Source organism: Quercus robur, chromosome 4 (genome assembly GCF_932294415.1).
Source record: "Quercus robur chromosome 4, dhQueRobu3.1, whole genome shotgun sequence".
Taxonomy (NCBI): domain Eukaryota; kingdom Viridiplantae; phylum Streptophyta; class Magnoliopsida; order Fagales; family Fagaceae; genus Quercus; species Quercus robur.
In genome coordinates, this window is record NC_065537.1 from 26,764,110 (window position 1) to 26,783,640 (window position 19,531).

General features: G+C 33.5%; 2 protein-coding genes and 1 pseudogene across 8 annotated transcripts in view; all 3 read left to right on the top strand.

Annotated features, from left to right (window-relative positions):
- Window positions 1–19,531, top strand: part of LOC126721036 (uncharacterized) — a 90,865-nt gene that overhangs the window by 60,942 nt on the left and 10,392 nt on the right. The gene's annotated exons all lie outside the window — the stretch shown is intronic.
- Window positions 2,577–12,328, top strand: LOC126721031 (receptor-like protein Cf-9 homolog). 7 transcript variants are annotated; one of them, XR_007653794.1, is made up of 4 exons: window positions 2,577–3,371; window positions 3,464–5,378; window positions 6,721–6,775; window positions 9,018–12,328. XR_007653794.1 is itself a non-coding variant. In XM_050423989.1 (4 exons), exons 1-4 carry the CDS (start codon window positions 2,621–2,623, stop codon window positions 9,095–9,097), a joined length of 975 nt encoding a protein of 324 aa, XP_050279946.1. In that variant the 5' UTR covers window positions 2,577–2,620; the 3' UTR covers window positions 9,098–12,328. The 7 variants fall into 7 exon arrangements, 4 of the variants coding, with proteins under 4 accessions (XP_050279946.1, XP_050279948.1, XP_050279947.1 ...); XR_007653797.1 differs by having other exon boundaries at window positions 11,205–12,328; XR_007653796.1 differs by lacking the exon at window positions 9,018–12,328 and adding an exon at window positions 7,638–8,002.
- On the top strand, window positions 11,803–18,994 carry LOC126721660 (inositol-tetrakisphosphate 1-kinase 1-like; annotated as a pseudogene).

A 19,531-nucleotide genomic window follows, 5' to 3' on the forward strand; every position in this document is an offset into this window, starting at 1 on the left:
TTAACTCTATTTTTATGAATGAGAATATTTGATCAAGACAAGTACAACTCATGGTTGAAAAAAACTGCAATATTAGTATAGTTTTCTACCTTTTATAATCAACGTTTTGAATACTGTTTGTTTTGAATCTTATTTTGATTTGTTTATTGGAATGAAATATTTTTGTACCAACCTATTTCGATGTACCATTTTGAAGTTATTACTGATATATATATATATATATATATATATATGAAGTAATGTTACACCATCTAATAACTTGTTATTGAATTCCTATTTTAAAAATCTCTCAATTGAATTACATTTTACATGTTCTATTTGTCGTTAACATGCATGCCAATTTTCATGTCAATCGGATATTATTTATCATTCAATCCATAAAACTCATCTTCTATATATTATTTTAAATTACAAAAACTTGAATTTAAATAATTGTTGATAACTTGACTATTGATCTTTGATCACCATTAAAATTTTAAGCATGAGAAGTATATGAATGTAACGTAATTTAATGGAAAATTTGTCAAAATTTACATCCAATAATAAGTTAATAAGTGATGTAAATTTGTTAGAATTATACCTATAGTAACTAAAGCCAAATCCATATATATATATATATATATATATATACACACACACAAACCACACGCCACCTCTCCATTTTAATTCTTAATTTTAGTGCACAATAATAATATTTACTGAGATAAGACCACTTCAATTTTAAATAGAATATTTAACACTCCAACGATTTTTAAAAGAATATTTTTTCTGAAAAGAAGAGCAATCTAATGCAATTTGGTGGTCTCAATATTTCAAATTAATTGATATTGGACTCAATTAGGAATTATTAAAATATTATAATTAATCTGATGAGATATATGGAGATTCCTAGAAAGTTTAAAGTATGAGAACATTTACAAGGTTTTGGACTCGAAATTAACTATTTTTTTTTAATAAAAAAAGGTGGAAGACTTTTGTTGACCACGTACAACTCCTAGTTCTGGGCTTTATAGTTATCAAGACCATGTTGCTCCTTTTCTTTTAATTATAAATTTTGAACCAATCTTAATTCTTGTTTTAAGCATTATTTGTAACCTTTTGCTCAAAGATTGCAATGGCTTTTACTACCAACAAAGGAAACGTGTATCATTTAATTAATCAAATAATTTTAAAAAGCTCGTACCTACCCAAAAAAAAAAAAAAAAAAGGTGAGAAATCAAACTTTATAGTATGAAGTCAGAACACAAATACTCGTTTAGGCCTACTTTATCCTTTTGGGCACAAATTTTCCTTTATTTTCTTATTATCTGTGTATATAAATAAGAAATCTTAATTTTTGAATAAATAAAATAAAATGTGAATAATAATTAAGTGATATTTATGGATAAAAATGTCTATATATTATGTTAGTAGCATTACTATGTAGCTTTACACCTCCACCCTATAGGGAGCTTAATTTCTCAGTGTCATTGATTAAGATCTATTTGATAATAACAATAATAAAATACTAGTGAAATCTATAATGCTTTTGGACAATCTTTAATAGATAATAATTTGAGAAATGTATTTAACTAATCAAAAAGTTAAAAAGGTTGTGCACTTTGATTTCACAAAAGAAAAAGGATGCACTTTCAATAGATAAAGACTTCAAAGCGAACTTTATAAAAGTTATATATAAAAAATAAAAAAATAAAAAGACTTTGGCACAGAGAAAAAACTGTGCAAGTCTATAAAATCAAACTTTTAAGTGTGAACACAAACTTTCTACCTTTCACCAATTTACACGCTTGGACCCCTTTAAATTTTATCAATTTCCTAACAAGAACTGATGGTGACCTCCACATCTTTATCAGACTTTGGCTAACGAATGATTCTTGAAAATACCATTTATTTAACAAACTAAAATATTGTACATTATTATTTTAAATTTCACCAAAAAAAAATTATATATAACCTCCCAAAACTAAGGGCTCATTTGGTAGAGTAGTTTGAGTAATATTGTTTGTATTTTTTTGAAATATATGTAGATAAAAAAATGTGTAAAAATACGTATAATATTATCTAAAAACTAAAAACATATTGCTAAAATTCTCTACCAAACGGGCCTTAAATTTTTGCCTTCACAAGTACCTTGTCCATTTTAATTCTTAATTTTAGTACATAATAATAGTATTTACTCAACTAGATAAAACCACTTCAATTTCAAATGAAATAACTCCAACGATTTTTAAAAGAATTATTTTCTTAAAAGAAGAGCAATCTAATGCAATTTTTGTGGTCACAATATTTCAAATTAATTGCCAATTTCTGGGCTCAATTAGTAATTATTAAAATATTATAATTAATCTGATGAGAAATATGGGGGTCAAGTTTAAAGTATGAGGACATGTAGTTTCAAAAAAAGAAGTATGAGGACATGTGCAGGCTGTCCAAGTTCACGTCATGTCACGCTTGACGTGAAATTAACTTTTTTTTTTTTAATAAAAGAAAGGTTGAAGACTTCAGTTGACTTGGCAGCATATATATATATAATATTCATTCCATCCCGTACCTTCCTTATAACATCATCAGAAATACTACTCCATTTTCAGAGTTCTGTTTTTGTTGAATTGGGTATCAAATGGGTCGTTCAACTTGGAAGTATCAAGTCTTCTTTTTGTTCTCCTTGATCTTGCACTCTCAAGTTCCCTTTCCATCATCTCTCTCTTTTTCCTTGTCTTCAATGCCACCATGCTCTGCTCTACTCCATTTTAGTAAATCTTTTTCTCTTGACCAACATGCTTCTGACGCACAAACTTCTTATCCAAAAACAGCCAGTTGGCGTGAGGATAAGCACTGTTGCAGTTGGGATGGGGTCGAGTGTGACAAAAACACAAGCCATGTGGTTGGCCTGGACCTTAGTTCCAGCTGGCTTATGGGCCACATTCATTCCAACAGTACCCTGTTTTTTCTTCCCAATCTCAGAAGGTTGAACCTCGCTGACAATTGGTTCAATCTCTCCCTAATTCCTTCTGAGTTTGGCAACTTTAAGAGTTTGACTCATCTTAACCTTTCTCTTTCCGTATTTGCTGGCCAAATCCCGTTTGAAATCTCTCAGTTGTCTTCACTGGTTTCACTTGATCTTTCTGAGAATGAGCTATTAATCGAAGCTCCAGTATGGAAAAGAGTCATTGGTAACCTAACTCAGTTAAGGGAACTTATTCTGGATTTCACAAATATGTCCTCAATAAGACCTAATTCTTCGATGAATTTATCCTCCTCTTTGACAACTCTTAGTCTCCGTTACTGTGACTTGCGGGGAAAACTCGAAAGTAACATCCTCTGCCTTCCCAACATACAAACCTTTGATTTGTCACATAATAGTTTTAGCGGTAAGATTCTATTACCACTTTTAAATTTTAGGTCTTTTTGGTTGACGCATCAAACTAACAATTTTTTAATTATTGGTGAATATTTTGAACAGGTCTATTGCCGTCATCACTATTTAACTTGCCGAATCTCTCAACTTTAGGCCTTGGGAACAATCAACTTGTTGGTCCCCTTCCTAGTCACGTAAGTGGTTTGAATCTAAGAGTTCTCTTTTTAAGTTCAAATTTCCTAAATGGAACATTGCCAACTTGGTTATTCAGTTTGCCATCTTTGGAGGTTTTATATCTTGGTGAAAATCAATTCGTTGGTGAGATTGGTGAATTCAAGTACAATTCATTGATGTATCTTAATTTGGGTTATAATAAGCTACATGGCTCTATACTTAGGTTAGTATCTAGACTTGTGAATCTTACTGAGCTATATCTCTCATCAAATAACTTGAGTATTATGTTGGGGTCTGAAATGTTTTCAAAGCTCAAAAATCTTGAGACTCTTGATTTGTCAAATAACTCAGTTAGCATCAATAATAATGCTGCCCATGCCCTGCCCAATCTTCAATATTTGTACTTGGCTTACTCCAATATTAGTGAATTCCCAATTTTCTTAAGACTGACAACAAATTTACAATTATTAGACCTTTCCAATAACCAAATTTATGGTCGAGTTCCAAGATGGTTGGGGGATGTGGGGAATAATTCATTATTTTATGTTGATCTTCGTAACAACTTGCTACAAGGACCATTTCCCATTCTAAATTCTTCCAATCTGCAACTTATCTTTTTCTCCAATAACAATTTAATGGGAGAAATCCCTTCTTTAATTTGCGATGCAATTTACCTTCAAGTTTTAGACTTGTCTCATAACAACTTAAGTGGCACGATTCCTAAATGTTTGGTAAACTCTACTACCCTCTCAGTGTTGGATTTGCGAATGAATAGCATTCATGGTAACATCCCTGCAATATTTGCCAAAGGAAATAATTTTAGGCATATTAACCTTAATGGCAATCAATTGGAAGGGCCATTGCCTCAATCTTTGGTCAATTGTATAGACTTGGAAGTTCTAGATCTTGGAAACAATAAAATAAATGGAGCCTTCCCTTATTGGTTGGGAGGTCTTCAGAAATTGCAAGTTCTTGTCATAAGATCAAACAGATTTCAAGGTCGTATAGGCAATCCTAAAACCAAATTTCTTTTCCCAAATTTGCAAATCATAGACATCTCTAACAATCAGTTTAATGGTCCTTTGCCAATAACATATTTTGAATATTTGAAAGCCATGATGAATGTGGATGAAAGTGGAGTTGCATCGAAATATATGGGAGAAAATTATTATCAAGATTCATTGAATATCATGGTGAAAGGGCAGTATATTGCGATGGAGAGAGTCCTAACCATCTTAACAAGCATTGATTTTTCAAACAATAGTTTCAGAGGAGAGATGCCAAAGATAATTGGAAGGCTTAAATCACTCAAGGGGCTTAACTTTTCTCACAATAACCTTATAGGTCATATTCCACCATCAATTGGAAATTTGACCAATCTTGAATGGTTAGACCTCTCTTTCAACAAGCTCAATGGGGAGATTCCTAGTCAATTGGCAAATCTAACGTCACTTGAAGTCTTAAAGCTATCACATAACCAACTCACAGGACACATACCTTTAGGAAATCAATTCAATACATTCAACAATGATTCGTACACCGAAAACTTGGGATTGTGTGGGTTTCCATTGTCAAGAACATGCGACAACCACGAGGCAAAGCAACCACCACCACCTACCTTGCAACAAGATGAAAATTTAGGGCATGAAAATGGGTTTTGTTGGCAAGCTATATCCATAGGATACGCATGTGGAGCAATATTCGGAATGTTTATGGGATATCTTATGTTCAAAATTGGAAAACCAAAGTGCCTTGTGAGGATGGTCAAATTAGAGAAGCATATCATGCCCAGAAGATTGAAGAAGAATGCCCACAAGCGTGGTGGAAGAAGATAACTGCTTCTATGGTATGTGATGTTCTTATTTTTGAGACTTTAGAATGAATCTCTATACTTGAAAACATAAAAGTTTCTATTATTATTAGCAACTGTGATTTTTTTTTTTGTCCCTTTGAATTATAGTTATGTATCTTGGATATCTTATGGATTTACCTTTTTATTCAATTTCTTTGGGTGTAATTTAGATGCCATGGATAGTATGCAACAAATGGGGCTTGAATCCTTGTATGCTATTTAAGAAGACATAATATGGTTATAATGATGGCTATTGTTTCCAGTCTTCTGCAAAATGGTGCATTTTGGTGTCTTGATGTAGTCACAACTGTTGGTTTGTTCACAAGGATCATCTATTTGTTGTATTTCTATTTGCTATGTAGGTTTATTATATTTTTTTAAAGGATAGGCAGACTTAGTCTATTGGCCTGAGTTGAGGTGACACTTTTGTGCTTGTATTTTTTTGCTTACAAAGGGTTCCTCCGTCTGGTGCAGTTCCCTTTAGGGCTCTGTGTACTCTAGTTTGTATTTAATAAAATTGATTGATTCCTCAAAAAAAAAAAAAATTTTGTTCATATCATAGCCAATGATTGGTTTAAAATATCAAGCATGTGTAATGTTAATTTTGCATGTGAATATTTTAATCCTGCCAATAATACTCATTGATTTACTTAATCAATTTAGACAATTCCATTTTTTTGTTATTGATAATTTCAGACAATTCTATGTTAGCTTGTGAGACTATACTACTTTGTATGAATGTCTTTTTATTTATTTATGCATAAGTGACTGTTCAATAAATATGCCAGTTAAAATTTTTTTATCAATGTTTACTAGGCTATGGTGGAATACCTTTAGCACTGGTAATTATAGACTAAGGCCCTTAGACCTTAGTGCTCGCCTGCCTAGAGATTTCTATCTGCTTTCTTGGGGAGAAAACAAGTGAGGATTCCAATGGATCTGACTTAGCCTTGGGCAGGCCAGATATGCGTTTTGTCTTAACCTTTGTAAATGATGGGTTTCATTTGGGTTCAACTTCAATGGAACATGACTTTGTAAATTATAACTCCAAATTTAATTTCTTTCCACTATCAAAGAAAAAAAAGGATATTTTGATTGAACTTTGAAGAAATAGGCCTCAATCAAAAAATTACATTAGAATTGTTTACTCCTTTATTGTTTCCATCCAGTTTCTTTATCATTTGATGCCTTTTGTCACTCTCTTCTCCCTCTCTCTCTCTCTCTCTCTCTCTCTCTCAAAATTAAGAGGCTCATCCATAGTTGGATTATTAACATAGACTTTTCAATTACTCAAGTATTTATTTTGTGTTAATTGATTTTTATTTTTCTAATGCAGTTAATTGTGATAGTTGGTGTTGGAGGCCCAAAATTTCCTCCATCTTGGATGGGAGGTCAGTCTAGTTTTCATTATTGGATAGTTGGTTTTCGTATGTATATTTTATTGATCTAATTGGTCTACTTAAGATGCATATTTTTTGCTTACCTTATCAAGCATATGTACTCACTGTAGTCAGGAATAATCCTGCAACAATTAATTTCCTAGTTTCAGTCATTCTTTTTTAATCAAATGGTTTCTTATTTTAGAAATTGATGTGTACCAAACACATAGAATCTTGAATTTTTTTAGAAAAATGTGTATCATTTTGAATTTTAAAAGCTACACTACATTTGTTTGGCTGTGTACAAGATTGTTTGAGATGAGACTGCAGCATTTCACCTTACTAGTCTATGATAGTTTGCTAGGTTAGCTGACCATTTAAAAGTAGGACATGCTATTCAAAAGTTAAAATGGCTTGACATTTTAATTCCTTTGGTTAGGATCTCTGAAACGATATAGATTGTTGATTGGATGAAGAGCTATTTTTCAATAATATAATCTAAAAGCACATGTCTTTATTATTTTTTGTTCTTTTTCTGTTACTAAGGAATATTTGAATTATATTAAGGATGGCTGGGCCACAACTTCATTATTGTTGGGATAGCAACTGTAGTTGCTGATATAATTGCTTTTTCCTTAAGTTTTTGGAATTAATCTTTCTATTCTTTAGGATCCTCTATCCATGATTTTTAGCCAACTTCCTAAAGATCAAACTAAAATTTTGAAGTAGTTCTGAGTCACACTGTTGTCAATGGAATACAAGACAAGCATCAACAGAAAAGCTCTAATTTCAAGTCAGTCTTTTGCATGTAGAAAGGATAGTTGGAAAATGAAAATCAGCATTTAATAGTTTAACTTGCTTCTGAATTTTGCAGAAGGTTATGAGCTAATTATCTCAAACTTCATGGCATACTGTGAACTGAAGATGGGCTCTCTAAATGAATGTGCTCACTAAATGAATGTGCTCAAGTGTATAATATCCAGAGACATTTGTCCATTTAAGAACTCACCTCAATTAAACTATCTGCTTACACAGTGTATTTGATGAGGAAAAGAAGTATACCTTCTATGGTCCAATGCAAAAGTTCCAATTTACCTGTAGGCTGTAGGCTGTAGGCTGTAGCCAAGGTTTTTGTAATGAACTTTATCTGTGATTCAAGTTGGCACTATATGTTGCTTAACTTCTCAAGCCACCAAAATTACATGGACATAAACATTCTTCACAACTTAGAGAAACAAAGATTGATTGTAAGAAAACTACTAGTACCTATCCCAATACTCTTATTCAGTGATGGAAAAAAAAAAGATTAATTCTCTTGGCAAAATTTTTTTTTTTCAAGATTCATATAATGTGTGGTATTCTTGCATAAATACCCCAATACCACAACCACTCTCCTTGAATCTCATACTAGAGAAAGGGGAAGCTTCACAACCATGTAGATAAACAATCTAGGTTCAGGACTCATTTGATATTGTATTCAGATTAGGATTAATCTTAATTTTTTTCCCTTATAAACTGGATGTGGGTGTATTTTTAGAATTGATTTTAATAAGTGAAAAGTAATTCTTTAAAGCTTTTTGTTTCTCCTCCCCCTTTTTTTTTTTTTTTTTTGGCTAGGGTTTGTGGGGGAGGGAGGGGGGGGGGGGGTGTGAGGAGCTGTGGACTAAGAAGCTTTCTTAACATCATTCAAACTAGTTTGAGGGAGTTCAAAAACAATAAAGTTGACTAAACATGTTTGAGAGAAATTCATTTGTTATTAAGGTCTTCTCAAAACCTTGAGAACAATATGTCACAAGGTACCCCTAGTTTTGGTTTTAAACTAGGCAGGTCATTCACTTACTCCAAAAGCCCAAATTCACTTCATAAAAAACTTTTCATTACATATTAAAAGACAAAAAAGGCTTTTAAAAATTGTTAGCCCAAATTCACTTCATAAAAACTTTTCATTAAATACTAAGGATTCTCTCATTTTGTTGAAACTGAAATTTTTTTGCTAAAAATACTATAGATAAAAGTAAAAGTTAGCTGAAATAATACAATGAGACCTATGAATAGTACCAAAAAGTGCAGTGGAGCCTATTAATAGTAGCAAAAATGAGTTGAATAGTAAAATAAGTTGGCAAAAATAAGTGTTGCCAAACGCACACTAAATGACAAAAAAGCTTTTAAAAACTGTTTGTGTATATATATATATGATGCATTGAACCTTGCAATTATAATTTTGATTGACTACTTACCAACCCATGGAAATCAGGAACATATTACTACCACATCTTGAAGCAGAGTTTGGGTGCAGATTCACACTACCTTCTAGGAAGATTTCATGTTAAATAAGAAGTGAAAAGAAAATTGTACTTGAGTCAAGCCTGTGTACTGGGGAAGCAATTTTCTTGATTTTAAATGAAAATGTTTATTCCTCCAAAAAAAAGGGGGGGGGGGGATTATCTGTTCTCATAGAAGCTAAATGGCTGGTAGTAAATGGGAACTCAATTCATATTAACCATGACTTTTGGCTTATTGTAATAACTGATGTTCTTTTCTCTTTCTATGATTCAAAAGATGAATCCTTCTTGTCCTTTATTAGAATAAGCTCCATCCTTTAGGTTTTTTTTTTTTTTTTTTAATCTTTTTATTTTATTTTATTTTATAATTGTGTTAAATAGATATCTATAGTTTTTATTATTAGGTACAATGTCCAATTTCCACTAAAAAGACAAAGTAACATTTGATTTTTTTTACTTTAAGTTTCATTCTAAATACAGACTATCAGCTCTGTGCCGGTGTGGCATGTGTATCTAGTATGAAAAAAAATACCTATCATGTATTCTCACCTCCTTGCATATAACACACCTCATGCTCTTTTAATTTAGTTCCAATATAATTTTGAAAGGAGTTCGTGCCCTTAACATGCAAGGAATTGCAATGTCTTAGATCTTCACTGCTATGTCTTAGCCTGCTCAAATTTATTGATAACTTTATGCATTATCTGACATATGAGGTTGCTATTTCCTATCCTCTAGCAAAATTTGTTTTCCACTCTTTATGAAGATATTTCCATATTGCTAAGGCTTTTTAATGGGACCCTTTGTCTCATAGAATGATTTCTTTTCTACATATATTGTTGTTTATCAACAAAGCTCAAGGGCTACTCTAGTTTTCTTTTAAAAGAAAGTAGGGGAAAGATGTTGGATGGAGAGATCTAATTGAAAAGTTGAGAACAATGAACAAGAAAAATGTGAGAAAACTCCTAATCAACATGTTGAGCCCAAGAAAACTTGTGAAGATTCAACTCAATGGGTTTTCTTTCTATGAGTTCTCTTTGGGGTTTATTCTTAGTAGCTAGTTTTTTCAAATGTAGTAATTGATGTGCCTACAGTATGCCACAACAGCTCAATTTTTTATATCGTCTTCCATTGACATTCTTAAACTAGATGAATCTTTGGTTGGTTTAATTGGGAACTCAAGAAGTCCATCAAGGGTACTTAATTAGCTCCAGAATTCTACAGTCTTGATTCCATTCTATAAGTGACACATACACCTCTCTCTCTCTCTCTCTATTTGTGTCTCTCTTTAATCTTTCGCACTTTTTGCATCAAATTCAAGAGATAATTCAATGCTAAGCTTTAGAGCTAGGAGGCAAGGTTGAGTAGAGTTGCAAAAGAGAGCCATACTTGATTCATCTTTGCACAGTGAGGTTGGAAAAGACAAATAATTGAGTTTTTTTCTAATGAACAATAAATGAATATGTTCATGTAAAATAAGATTGGAGGACAAAGATTTGTCTGAATTATATTTTTTGTGTATAGAACTTTTACATTGGTCTGAATATATACATGTTGTTACAATGAACCTAGACAAAAATATTGACAGCCTAATCCCATAATTGCAGCTAGACAGAATAGTAACAGCTACCAAATCCCATAATTATAGCTGATTGGAAACCCCTTAATTGTGCTGGTTGGGAATCCCTTAATTGTCTCTAATACTCCCCCTCAAGGTGGAGCATGTACATGACTAACGCCCAACTTGCTGATAAGACAATGAAAAGAATCCTTACCCAAAGGTTTGGTAAAAATGTCAGCAATTTGGTCATGGGATCGAATATGACAAGGTTGAACCAATTTGGATTGGAAACCCCTTAATTAAGTTGATTGGGAATCCCTTAACTATCTCTTATAGTTCAACACACCATATGTGTTGGGTTTGTGATTTGAATATTGTTGTTCACTTGTTTGTATCTAGGATATGTGATTCCTTAAATATCCTTAACAAACATGAAAATCTTGTGAGTTTGTATAGATTTTTATTATTGTTGTGGTACTAGGTATTATAGTCCCTAATAATGTTATGGGTATAAACCAATGGTTCTAATGAGTTTGCTTTTCAATGTTCCTATCTTCATTACATCAAGTAAATGTTGGATTGCTGAAATTTCTAATAGGTACTGAATTTCTAGTTTGGTATGAAAAAATAAATAAAATGTACAAGATGGGATGTGCTCAATAGGAATTGGAAGCTCCAGTAAAATTGTAGTGGAGATGGTTTGGTGCTCAATTTGGAAAGCAAAGGTCCCTAATAAAGTTAAGATGTTTGCATGGAGAGCATGTCATAACATTCTACCTGCATGTGCCAATCTACTGAACAGAAGGGTTCTAATGTAGCCATGATGTCCAAGCTGCAAATTAAATGAGGATGACATGATGCATGAATTATGGAATTGTGAAGAGAGAATTTGGTGCTGCAGAAAAGAGGTAATTAGAGCATGAATTCCTAGACTTTGTTAGAATATTTTGGCCTATATTGGAGAAGGCTGTGACAACACTGTGGAGCAATCCCTGATACTGTCCTGGATGATTTGGAAGGCAAGGAATAAGTGGGTCTTTGAGCAGTCTACAAAACAGCCAAGTGTCATAGCAGGTGAGGCTATGGAATTTTGGCAGGAATTTCAAGCAATCTGCAACTCAGGTAGTTCAACAACTCAAGCTGTAACAGGCTAGCGTATTAATCTGACACTGCATTGGAATCCTCCCTGTAAACCTATGTACAAGGAATATTTTGATGGTGCAGTTTTTGAGGATTTACGTAGAACAGGAGAGGGAGTCATAATCCGGAATGAACAAGGATTGCTCATTGCAGCAATGAGCCGAAAAGGAAGACCAGTTATGGAGAGCTTTGTGGTGGAACTTGAGGCTGCAGTCCAAACCATTCGGTTTGCTCGTGATGTTGGCATACAGAGGGGACGAGTTTTAGTGGGGGATTATATATAGCAAAACTTCAGGAACACGAAAACTATGAGTTTTGGTGGGCTAACGTTGTGAAGGAAGCTAAATTTCATCTGAAACGTTAACATGTTCAACAATGGGAAGTTAGTTTTACTAGATACTCATTTTGGCAAGATGTGAACATAATATTGAAGATTATGTAACTTGGATAGAAGAGGTCCCATTTTTTTTTTTTGAATGGTTGAACAATGATGTACTGGGTTTGAATGTTTCAACATGCAACTTGATTGGTTTTCCAAGGAAAAAATGGAAGCATAAATGGAAGCATATCACATTAATTCTATTCATACAGGGGACCATTACATTTTTTTTGCCCCCAACTGGTTCATTTTTACAATCGAAGTGGGGGGCTTCAAGCTTGCTACAACTAAATTTATAGAACCATGAACTATATAGCTCATAATCCAATAACACAAGATATACACAATACATTTATCTTTTTTTATTCATGCATAAATGATTGTTCAATAAATGCCAGTTAAAATTTTTTATCAATGTTTACTAGGCTATGGCATAGCTTTTGCACTAGTAATTATCATAGACTGAGGCCTTTAGACCTTAGTGCTCACTGCCTATAGATTTCCTTCTGTTTTCTTGAGGAGAAATATAAGTGATGCTTCCAATGGATACAACAAATATACCGACTTAGCCTTGGGAAGGCAAGATATGCGTTTTGTCTTATTCTTTGTAAATGAGGGGTTTCATTTTAGGTAGACAAAGCATATTCTATACTTCAGGAAGACTACCAGGCCTCAAGGCAGGATCACCATGCTCACAGTACCATTCCCCAGGAGGTTTGGAACCTAATTTGGCAAGTAAAAATCCCTCTGAAAATTGGAATCTTTGTGTGGAAAGACATGCATGACTGTATTCCTACATTTCTGAATTTGTGTAATAGAGGGATAAATGTCCATAGTACATGCCCTCTCTGCAATTCTGAGGATGAAAGCACCACTCATCTTTTCCTCTACTGCCCTTTTGCTAGAGCCATTTGGCATGGTTCATCATTGGTTATTCATACTTCTGAGCTAAACAATGTTTCTGTCCAAGGGTGTGTTCGGTCCTTGCTGATAAGACACAAAAGGATGGATTAGGAGTCAATGAAATACCTGCAAACTCTGTTTACTATCTTATGGTCGATATGGAACCATGGAATCTGGTGGTTCATGTAGATAGCAACCTAACCCAATAGAAGTGCTCTTAACTGCTCAAAATTTGTCTTGCAAGTACCATGAAATCTTTAACGAGGCTGATTCACTGGGCACACAGAGGCATCAGCAAAATACAGACCAAATTCCAATTGGTGGGCAGTGGCAGTTGATCGTAAAGTTAGATGGTGCAAAAAGAAAGAGAGCTAAAAGAAGTGCTTATGCATATGAGGCCAGAAATCTACAAGGAGAAGTGGTGTTTTGGTATTAAGAGCTGTGCTGCTAAATCTGTTGCTGGTGCAGTTCAGGAGGCGATAGTGGAGGCAGCAGTCAAAGCTAAGAACCTTGGATATCATCCAAATTTTGATGTTAAGTAATTGCAAAAAGCTAGTTCAAGTAGTGGACAAGAAGCGAGCCCCAGATTGGAAAGAGAGAACTCTCATGGCAGACATGTCCTCCCTACAGCAGATGGGATTAGATTGCAGGCCGATTTTTGTTTCTAAGGTTATCCTTAACTATGTATGGTCGTTAGCTGCTTTAGCTACAAAAGAGCCAACTTACTACTGCTGCCCGACTATGGAACATGGTTTAAATGCTACTTATGGTTAATGCCTTTTATGAATGGTATCCAAAAAAAAAAAAAAAAAACTTCAATGAAGCATGACTTTGAAGAAATATGTCTACATCAAAAAAATTACACTCATATTGTTTTCTTCTCTGTTGTTTCCATCCAGTTTCTTTAACATTTGATGCCTTTTGTCACTCTCTTTTCCCTCTCTGAAAGACCGAATGGCTCTACATACTTCACAAACTTTAGCTAAGAACACTGGTACTTGGGAGCTTTGCTCTCTTCCCTCTATTAAAAATCTTTACATTTAAAACAAAAGAAAACCACAATGAGTATACACTATACAAATATTATAAGCCCAATCCCAAGACATGTTATAAGAGAGCATTATAGAAGCCAGTTACCATGACTTTTAAGTGGAGTTTCTGATGTACCTTTGTTTTATACCCAATTTCTCTCGGTCTTTTGTGTATGTTTGTTTCTCAAAAAAAAAAAAAAAAAAAAAAAAAAAAAAAAAAAAAAAAAAAAAAAAAAAACTCTCGAGGCATTGAAGCCACTTGTCTGCAAGCTCCTCAAACAATCAAAAGAAAACAATGTTCAATTCTAGGGGTGATCATTTGTGTTCACATGTCATGTTGTTATCATGTTAACTCATAAGTATCCAACCATATAAATCTACACGAACACAACACGTTTATTAATTGAGTCACAACCCCTCAATCCTAACATTAACTGTTTATTAAACAAGTTGACAAGATACGATTCATATAACCCATTTAATAAACATGTATTAAGGTCGGCATGACCTAACATAACCCATTTAATATATAGGTCACGTAGTCAAGTTTACATGCACGGATAACCTATTAACAATTCTCATATTTTATAAAATCTATATATATATATATATATATATATATCTAAAAGCTGAAGCATAGCATTATTTTTGTTACATTTCTGTTGAGCCACATCAGTAACCACGTCATCCATTCATTTCTATACTTTCTTTCTTTTCTCTTGTAAGGACTGAAATTGGATTGGTCCTAAAACCGGACTGGGCTCAAACCCTAATGGCCCAAACAATAAATTTGTAGAGCGTGGATAGAAGAACTAGATCTATCCCAGAAGAAAAACGATTAGATTTAACGGTTCAAGACGGTTTGACACAAGTAAGATTAGAAAATCTATCCTCGGAATAGATTAAGTAGTTCGTATCATATGGTTTTGTTGAATAATAAAATTGTACAAGAGTTCCAGTCCTTCTCCTTGATTTCCTCTCCTTTTCTCAGTACATCTTTCCATGTTATATACGACAATCTTGATGTCATCCTTACCACACACGTATAGGTTAGATTCGGAGGACTCCTTCCTGTCCCATCCAGCACCTCCCAGAACCATCAACAAATAGCTGTAAGGTTGCTTAATCACTGTTCAGGCATCACTTCCACATTAATGCAGCCAGAGAGTTGGTTGAGTGGCATTTAATGCGGAGGTAGCAGCTTTTGAAGATATTTGTTTACCCCTGGTCCAATGTCCCACCCTTAGTTGTGGTGTAACTCCGAAGTAAGTCCATCATGATATGGCACTCGGATCTACCTCGGACACATGTTGCCGAGAAGGCTTTTTTCCTCGGACGCTTATTGGACCTATCTCATATTGTCTCTACTCCTCTCTTCATTCTGTTCTCCTTATAATCTTATTTGGACCTCCTCGGATGGTCTAACGTCCTCGGATAGAGTCATAGGCCCAGTTAATACTGATTTAACAATACTTCCTAATTAATTGGCCCCCATATCTCTATTTAAACTTTTATTCTCCCCTATTCTCCCAAAAAAAAAAAAAAAAAAAAAAAAAAAAACTCTTCTTCTTCCCATTAATTCACACCTACTTTTACATTTTTTACAACAATTTCCCTTCCTTTTTGTCCCTTTATCTCCCTACTACTCTCAACTTTACGGTTACACTTTCTTCCTCATTCTTATATTTTGATTCTTTTTCTCCGCATTTTATTTTGTATAAATTTGATATCATTTTCCTCATTCAATCCATATTTTTTCCCCTACAAAACTATGAGTACTCTCTCTCTCTCTCTCTCTGGATTTTTGTTCTTTCTTATACCTCTAATTAAGGGTTTTTTTTTTTTTTTTTTTTTCATTAGAAAGTCTTCTCTTTCTCTTTTATAGCTTTGGTTGAATTTTGGTTTAGGTTAATACTTAGTTTCTTTTGGAAATAGGAATTTGAATATGTCTACCAATTGTTAGAGTAATAAATTATTAGAAAGTCTATTTTTTATTCCTTTAGTTTCATTTTAATTTTGGCAAAGATAACATTGTAATGTTGTAATGAGTTTTGATTATTATGATAATGTCCTTATTCCTAAAGATATGAGAAATTTGAATAATAAATTTAAAACTTATAAAGTTTAGTTGTATATTAGACAAATATAATACACTACAATAGAAGTTAGAAGAATATGGTTCACCTTTAAAAAATATTAATCAAACACAAAAAAATAATAATAAAATGATATATTTGTAGAGATAAAAAGATTAAAAAACATTACTTGTAAAAATCTTTTTAAAAAATAGACAATACTTAAAGTAATTGTTACTTTAAGTATAGGGGTAATTACACATAACCCACTTGTAGTTTGAGCAAAAATAACTTTGTTTACCCGTGGTTTGAAAAGTATCTCTTAACCCACTTATGGTATGTTCCGTTTATTTTTCATAACCCACCTCTGTTAAAATTAGGAGTAAATAGGTATTTTTTTTTCTCAAATTTTATGTTTCTCTCATTCCAAAACAAAAAATAGAGCAAAAATGCAAGAGAAACAAGATCAAAAAGTGGTATTTGTCTCTCTCTCTCCAATCACACAAATTTTGAACATGAAGAACATACCTAAAAAATAAAACCCAAATCATGAAGAACATACCCAACAAAATTGTCACTTGGGCCAACCCTTGAAAATTACAGGCCATTGTATCTTGATTTTGTATCTGGAAATACATATTGAATGCATACGAGGCATTCCCATTAGCATCCAAATTATTACAAGAGGACCCATATCCAAGTGTGGTGCAATCTCCATCTCCATGTTCTTCTTGGTCTTCTCAAAGGCACCGCATAGGCTACGCTCTTTCTCCCAAAATAGTTCAGTGTTTCATTCAAAACTCTTTAATCAACCAAGCCAAACAACGCGGCATCGATCTCATCAAAATCGATCCCACAAAACCCTTAACCCAACAAGGACCATTCGATTGCATCATCCACAAACTCTACAACTCCAATTGGAACAACCAATTGCGGCAACTCTCTCTATCACCCAAACGTCATCGTAATCAACTCTCCCGAATCCATCAAGTGTCTCCACAATCGAATCTCCATGCTCGATGTGGTTACCGGCTTGAAAATCCCTCAAGGGGACCAAACGTTTGGGGTTCCAAATCAGAGAGTGTTGGATGAGTCGGAGAATCTTATGGATTCGATTAAAGAAGCAGGGCTAAAGTTTCCGTTGGTAGCGAAACCGGTAATGGCCGATGGCAGTGCCGTGTCGCACGAGATGTTCTTGGTGTTCAACGAGGATGGGTTGAAGAAGCTGAAAACACCAATTGTGATGCAAGAATTTGTAAATCACTATGGAGTGGTTTTCAAGGTGTATGTGGTGGGAGAACACGTTAAATGCGTGAAGAGGAGATCGTTGCAAGATAAATGTGAAGAGGGAAATTGTGTGGCAGTGGATTAAGGTTTGTTGTTGTTTTCACAGATTTCGAATTTGTTTGCGAAAATGAAGGGAAGGGATGGTCCTCTGAAATGGATAAGCTTGTGGAGGAGGCAGAAATGCAACCTTTGGAGTTTGTGATGGAGTTAGCCAAAGGGTTGAGGGAGGCAATGGGGCTTAGGCTCTTTATTTTTTTGGGTACGTTCTTCATGTTCAAAATTTGTGTGAATGGAGAGAGAGACAAATACCACTTTTTGATCTTGTTTCTCTTGCATTTTTGCTCTATTTTTTGTTTTGGGAGAAGAGAGACATAAAATTTGAGCAAAAATACCTATTTACCCCTGATTTTAACAGAGATGGGTTACGAAAAACAAACGAAACATACCACAGGTGAGTTAAGTGATACTTTTCGAACCACGAGTCGGCAAAGTTATTTTTGCCCAAACCACAGGTAGGTTTAGTGTAATTACCCCTTAAATATATTACACCTTATTACATAATATTTATATTCCCATGCATTGCATGAGTCTGCAGCTAGTATATATAAAATCAGTGACCTCATTGTGTGAGAATCTGTACTTTTGCCAAGTGGCACCTCCTATGAAGTTTCTCTACAATCATCAAACTCTCCCATTAATTGCCTAAATTTACACCACGACTCTCTCTTCTTTATGTCTTTTAGTATACCAGCTGTTTCAATTTTTTTTTTTTTTTTAAGGGACTAATAACTAATGAGATCGAGATAGATAACCATTTAGCATTTCTAGTGTAAGTCTTTTAGCAATTCTGGTGCCTCAATTACACAAATCCATATCCTTTTTTTACTATAATCATTATTATTTTATTTTATTCTATGGGAACCATTATTATTTTATGGTGATAACTCACATCTTATAAACAAAGTCTCCCTCCTCTATTAATTTTTTTTTTTGGTAAGGCAAGTTTTTATGTTGATTATTTAAAAAAGTTTCTGCCTTTGTAACTGTGTAGATGCATTAATCACAGCTTTCCTCCAAAATGATGTTTTAGTTTTTGCCTTTTTGTTTGCACATAATGTACCTTATCAACATTCTGCTACAATGATTAATGTAGTATTTCCTAAACCTTTGACTCCCCAACCTCTCTCCCACGCTTTGCCTTCCCCTCTCAACTTCGAATTTGTGTCTCCATTCTCGTTCTTTCTCTAAAAAAACCTCTTTTATAGTTAAATTTCTGAAACTATTGCTATTCTCAAATTTTGTTTCCATGCTCACAATTTTTTAAAACACCTGGCCAATAGAAGAAACCTATTACTCTTGTAATCATTTTTTTGTAGCTAGTAGTGGCTGTCCATCGCACATTAAGTGGCCATGATATGTATGAGTTCAAGCTATCTTTCGCTACTTTCAAAAATTAAGTTCTTCACTTACAATTAATAGGGTTAAGAAGATTGTGAGATTTTTTGTTTTGCTACTTTCTTTTATAGGTTGTGTTAATATGTTTATCGATTTCCAAAATATGCCAGAAGTCTAGAACTGAGAAGTCGATAATTGTTTATTTTAGTGTAGAAGTTTCATTGTCAATGTTCTTTTCAAGTTTGTTTAATCTTAGCATATGGCTTGAGCAAATAGATCTTTTCAAAATAAACAAAAACTAAACCTATTGTAAATCTTAAATTTGGAATATAGGGTTCAAGCATGTATCGTCTTGGTTGGAGGGGATTTAGTCAATGGCAATTGAATTTGCAAGAAAAAAAAAACACACACATACACACAAACACAACTATTCAATCAGCATTCTTTAGACTCCAAGCTTCTTTCTCAAGTGAGTCTCTTGATATTTCAATAAAGAAATTTTTTCCTGTAGTAAATTGAGTTTTGGTTTAACGGTTTTTTTTTAAAAGTTTTGGTTTAATGGTGACTATATAATGATCTATATGTTATGTGTGATTTTTTTTTCTATGAATTTCAATAACGAATGGATAGAGGATCAAAAAATAAAAAAAATTGTTTTAATTTTCAAAAAAAAGGGGCATGAATGTTATCTTTCTGATTCTAGTGATGAAGTGAG